General features: G+C 35.8%; 1 protein-coding gene across 1 annotated transcript; it reads left to right on the forward strand.

The window, feature by feature from the left end:
• The first annotated feature begins 433 nt into the window (after positions 1-433).
• orai1a (ORAI calcium release-activated calcium modulator 1a) lies at positions 434-5,112 on the forward strand. The gene is made up of 2 exons (XM_056730075.1): positions 434-721; positions 2,373-5,112. Exons 1-2 carry the CDS (start codon positions 608-610, stop codon positions 2,958-2,960), a joined length of 702 nt encoding a protein of 233 aa, XP_056586053.1. The 5' UTR covers positions 434-607; the 3' UTR covers positions 2,961-5,112.
• The last annotated feature ends 1,181 nt before the right edge of the window (positions 5,113-6,293 follow it).

Below are 6,293 nucleotides of genomic sequence, written 5' to 3' on the forward strand. Positions count from 1 at the left end.
ATAAAAACATAAAAGCATCCCATAATGATAGTGGCTTTGAATTGACCTAATGACGGTCAGATTACCTTCATTCATCCGGTAGATGAATCCCGACAACACTTAAAACGTTGCACCTGATAAAACCGTTGTAGAATCAGTAGTAACGTTAAATAGACATTAAATATTCTCGAGAAAATAAACTGTCAACATAGGCCTATATCTGGCTCGTGAATTAATCTTTCAAATTTGTTAATACCTGCGGAGATGTTATACATGCACTTCCTGTAATATAATTATAAACAGCGATGAAATATGAAAGCAACATAACTTGACTATTCAAACCGCTCCCGGGTGAAAGTGGTTTACGACTACAACTCCCGTAAAACGTTAGCTCTGCAATTTATTCCAGCGGTGCATTGTGGGTAGCCCTAGTTGTAGTCCTTCATTATAGAGCAGGGTTACCGAACCGCAATCTTAGTGGTTAGTTAGTCATGTTTCAGTTTGAGAATGTCACAACGGGTTGAAGGGATCTGGGAGACGTACACAGGGTAATAAGATACAAAAACGTCCGTCGTTTTAAAGATTAGGCTATTTTACAAACATTTGAACCACCTTCGAAACCAGCGCGATGAGTTTGAACGAGCATTCGCTTCAAGCTCTGTCATGGAGAAAACTTTACTTGAGTCGAGCTAAACTCAAAGCGACGAGCCGAACCTCTGCGCTGCTCTCCGGCTTCGCAATGGTAAGTTTACAACATGTTATATGATCTTTTTAACGAGAAACGTACATTGCTCGGAAGCCTGTCGACGTTTTGAAGTTATATTCGCACTTGTTATAACATGACGCATGACATGTCAATCACTTTGATGTGCAAACGCACCTGTCATGAATAAGACCGACCATTCTGTCATTCAGCGCTGTGTTTACAAACCTTGTACATGGAGGGACAACAAGACTGCGTATTACCGATATTTTTTTAACTGACACACCAATTTTAAGACTGGATGTAGTGGAGTGTATTTGGAGATATGCAAAATGTGTAGTTTTGTGTAACACAAAAGAAGATATTTTGTAAGACCTTTCTGGTTTTGTGTTCAATGCAAGTCAATGGCGGCCGACGCTATTTGGCTACCAACGTTTTTCTAAATATATTTTTTGTGTGTGTTTTACAGAAGAAAGTAATAAGGATTAAAAATGACACGAGAGTCAATAAATGTACGAAGGATTTTTGACATTTATTTTACATTTTAGGCATAAAGTATTGTTATGCATCTTACAGTTTACAACAGTGTTCAAAGTTTCCACCAACCGTGCATACTATATTTTTAATGTAAAAACAATATGGACAAAACAAAAACATTTTAAACAAAATGGCGTAAAGCAGATATCGAATATTAAATGTATTTATTTTGGGACTTATCACAGTGAAAGTTTGTAAGGGTATCGTAACTATGCCTTGTTTCCGTTCATTACATCTCATACATGAGTTGAAACCATCATTTCAACAGGAAACCTGCTTCCTTTGACAGTGTTATGCAAGACGAAATCTTCACATAAATTGCAGAGGTAGTCTAAAAACTTTGCAAAAATAGCTATTTCTGGCTTTGTTTGTGGTTTTTACCACAAACTGTATAACCCCTTTCCTCATGTAAAAAGCACTATAAGACCATCACAATGTTCTTGCAAACTAAACTCACTTTACAAAAATACACTGTACTGTGTTTTTTTGTAGTTGCATACTATCTTAAAATTGTACATTGCAGTACTATAATAAAGATGGATATAGTACAATGATATATATTGAATAGAGTGTGAGTTTTTTCTAAAAGTTTACTTTTATGTCACTATTGAGTTATAGGTTTTCGTTTAAGTTTTAGATAGAGCGTAGGATTCAGTAAATGTGTCTTATGATGTGAAAATTGGAAAACAGAAATGTCTTCAGCCGTTGATCTGCGTTTAAATTAAGACAGAAAGGGGACTTTTGCGGTCCTTTACATCACAGGAAATATGTATGGGAGGAGGAAACTGCTTTAAACCTCATAAACCTTAAGTTACACACACTTACTTGGACTTTAGTGAAGTTGTTTCATTCCAGCCTGCTGTACTGGCTGTTGACTCTCAAGCTTATTTGTATATCTTTTTCCACACATAACTTGCCGGTCCTCTTTCAGGCCGATCATCAAAACTGATCTGTGGTCTGTTAACATGAGTTGAGAACAACTGGTAGTTGGGTGTGTGTTGTGGTTGCTAGATGGTCGCAGACACAAAGGTTTTAGCTTCTGAGGCCCGAATCTTCCCTCTGTTTGGTGTTTATTGTGATTTTATTTTGTCACTTAGTTTCATCAATGGCGGTAGGTGTGATCTGCTCTTAAGAACTGTTTATGTGATTTTAGGTAGCAATGGTGGAAGTCCAGTTGGAGGAAGATCACGTGTATCCTGACGGCTTACTGATCGCTTTCAGCGCTTGTACAACAGTGCTGGTTGCCGTCCATCTCTTTGCTCTGATGATCAGCACGTGCATCCTGCCCAACCTGGAAGCTGTGAGCAACATCCATAACCTCAACTCCATCAAAGAATCGCCGCACGAGCGGATGCACTTCCACATCGAGCTGGCCTGGGCTTTCTCCACCGTCATTGGTACCCTTCTCTTTCTCGCAGAGGTGGTCCTTCTCTGCTGGGTGAAGTTCCTCCCTCTGAAGAATAAAAAGCCGGTCCCTAATGAGAAGAACGTTACCGCCGAACCTCCAGGTATAAGCCCAGGGGAAGCCGCAGCGATTGCCTCTACCACCATCATGGTACCCTTTGGTCTGGTGTTTATTGTTTTCGCGGTGCATTTCTACCGTTCTCTGGTGAGTCACAAAACGGACCAGCAGTTCAAGGAGCTGGAAGCTCTGTCCAACATCACACGGCTGCAGAACCAGCTGGATCACAGGGGAGACGCCTTCAACATGCAGACTTCTTCAGCACCTTTTATTGCCTAGTTAAAGCACTTTAGATGTGCCAGATCATATTTCTCTAAAATAAGGAATGGCATCATCACTGAATGGACACTATGTGGTTCCAATCAGATTTTATATTATGATAGTGTCAATATAGACGGTTTCAGCGTCAACAACATTAACAAATGTTATTTGGCCCAAACTTAACTTCTGTTAAAACAACCGTGAAAAATCTATAAGTGTTGAGTAGTTTTAAATTAATTTAATACAATTAATATACAATAAAATATGAATATAAATGATTTTATAACCAAACACAGACCGGATGTTAACTTCGGGCCAGGTGTGTACATCTGATGAAGCCGTCTATAGGTGTAAACAACGTGATACCGTTGGGTACCGTGTTTTTCAATGCAGCAAGTGTTGTCATTCACTTTGTTTGTCTTTATTTATCTGCATTCTGCACCAATGTTGAAATTTTCATATGTGCATCCTCAAATGAGAGCTATTTGGTTATGAATATGAATGAAAAGGTCAAAACGTCTTCAAAGTGTCTTTTTGCTCATTTTAAAAAGTGCCATTCCATAGTGCAGTGGTTCTCAAACTTTTTTATTTTAAGGCCCCCTTTGTGTAGAATGCATTGCTTTGCGGCCCCCCAAATAAAGACAGATAATCTTAAACTTAGAATTTTTATTAAACCAAAAACATATTCAGTTATACAATGCTAGAACATCAATTTGTTTGGTTGGTGGTCTTATTATCTTTTTATGTTTGATTGAATAAAATCTATGATGAATTTCTATATTTCATAAAATGCCACAAAATCGTTGGCCCATCAGATCCATCTTCGGGCCCCAAAGTTTGAGATCCACTGCCATAGTGGACTATGGAATTGAGGATTAACTTAAAAAAGAGCAGTTTTGTGATTTATCCAAATGTTTATCTATTGTCCTCGTTTCAGTCAACTATTTGTTCAGGACAAATAAAACACCCTTATATGTTGCTGCTCTTTAAGCCCAAAGCATTTGCTACTGGATAAAGACCAAAACAGTGCTTTTAAAATAGCGTTATTTTGACAAAATATTTGATGCATGTTTTGAGTGTGTAAATACAAAATGTACATTGACTTATTTCGGAGATATTTTATCTTAGGTTTTTTGGTAGATAAGAATTTACACTTGTATAATTTGTAGGGATGTAACGATTCACTGCCAGTTGGTATTTATTGAAAAAAAGCCAATCTAGGAAAAGGACAGACAAGTAAAGTATTCTGAGATCGATATCATGAATCGTATATTACAACATGAGCTGAGTGAATTGCTTCATCCCTAATAATTTGTTTACATGGATTGTCTTTTACTAAGAATAACATATTTTATAGGTTTTTGCACATCTACTGTACAGTGGTCTCAAAAAAAACCACTTAAAATGTATGCATGATTTTACAACAAAATCATACACCAACTTCATTTTTTTTAATTCACAAAAAAGGATGATATACAGTAAAATATAAATTATGAAACAACAGACAAATTGTTCAATATTAGGATTAAGATATTAGATAATAACCTGTTTTACATAATCTGTTAGAACTGTATGATTTTACTAATTTAATCTGTAGTGACATTTTATTTGGAACCACTGTGTTTGCATGTTTGATGATTACTCTTGTGTGCATGCATAAACTGTATCTTAGTTTTTCTGCTATTGCAGCAGTTATTTAAAAAAGAATTATATTGAGTTTTATAGAATACATAAATATTCATACTTTTGTGCATTCGATTTGATCTGTGACTAGATGAAAATCTTTGGTTGAGAGGATTGGCTCAGTTTTATCCTCTACTTAAACAAAATTACACTCAACAAATGGTTAGATGTGTACTATTCACAATTTCTTCAACTGGGAAGATTTTACTGGTATGCCTAATATTTTTTAGTTTAGATGTTATTTCTTTGGTAGTTTGCATTTGTACAGGTCTTTGCTAATGAAAATACTAGTCACAAAGAGTTTTTGTGCATTTGTTTTGAAGCTGTATGTGTATAAACTGCTAATCTCATGTATTTTAAACGTCCGGTTTAGTGGAGGGTAAAGAAATGCTTATGTCTTTTTAAACAGTCTCCAAGACGTTCTCATCGATGTTTCATTGTCAAGTACTACTAGAATGAGAAAAAAATAAAAATGCACAAAGTGTGACTTAATGTGTCTTATTGTGTCCGATTGTGAAAACAGTAGGTGTATTATTTAATGTCACTATTATAAATGGACATTATGGACATTTAGCAAGCACAGGGTCCTGTTGTAAATCATTTACATTTATCTATTTGGCAGTCCTAAAGCAACTTACATTGCATTGTATTAAACATTTGTTTCAATGTGCAATGGCCTGGGATCGAAACTTCTGACCTTGACATTGGTAGTGCCATGCTAACCACTGAGCCACATGAAAGCTTTCAGAGGCAATTTCTTATCCCTGAGTACATTAAGGTTATATAATGCAAATTAGATATCAACCCAGAAACAAAATCCTTTTAAGAGAACCAGACTTAACTATTATTTAAATGGTCAATGTAGCATTTTAAATTATGTAACTCTGTAACCACGTTAGTCGGTTCATGTAAATATGTTACCACTAAGGGGTCACTAAATAAGGCCTAAAAATTTCACAACGCAGGTGGTCAGGTTGAATGGAGTCGTGCGCCCCCTTGCGGAAAGAAGACTTGATCTCTTAGTGAACAGTTACTCAAGAAATTCTTTAGTAGAGTGTTTTATATACTCAGTATAGACATGACATTCAAATATTATGTTTAATAATTGTTAAATAAGTATCATACAATTATATTATACGAAAGGACATTAACGATCTATAGATTAAATTCAAATAAATCTTCAAAAACGGTGATACCGTTGCAACTACATGTAAAAAGAAAAATGGACGCAAACAGGTAACTGTACTAACTGAAAGAATGTTATGATTCTTTTCACTTTTTATTGTAAAATTTGCACGCATTGCCATTTGTGTTTGTATTCATACAAAACTATCTCGACCAAATATGCATATGAAATACCTGAGTGTAATAATTTGCCTTTGTCAGTAGATGGCGGTGTTGATCCGGTTCATATAGTGCAACAGCTCAATACCTGTGGAGGACCACAATTCTCATGAAAACGAATTGATCGCTGTAACCTGTCTAATAATAATGTTTTATGAATAATAATGAATACATTCTTCTGTCAACGAGTCAAATAAGCAACTTATTTGTTTAGACCTCTACAAAAAAATGGAAAGTCTTGCATCACACATTGCACTGAAACTATATAAGAAGATTTAAGATATGATTTGTGTCTTATCTGTGTTGTGCTGGATTCAGGTGAAT

The sequence above is a fragment of the Triplophysa dalaica genome, chromosome 18, assembly GCF_015846415.1.
Source record: "Triplophysa dalaica isolate WHDGS20190420 chromosome 18, ASM1584641v1, whole genome shotgun sequence".
Taxonomy (NCBI): domain Eukaryota; kingdom Metazoa; phylum Chordata; class Actinopteri; order Cypriniformes; family Nemacheilidae; genus Triplophysa; species Triplophysa dalaica.

Bases quoted from the DNA above. Each gene is read 5' to 3' on its own strand.
- orai1a (XM_056730075.1), top strand. From the start codon at position 608: ATGAGTTTGAACGAGCATTCGCTTCAAGCTCTGTCATGGAGAAAACTT. The intron at 722-2,372 runs GTAAGTTTACAA...ATGTGATTTTAG, and splicing joins TGCTCTCCGGCTTCGCAATG to GTAGCAATGGTGGAAGTCCA.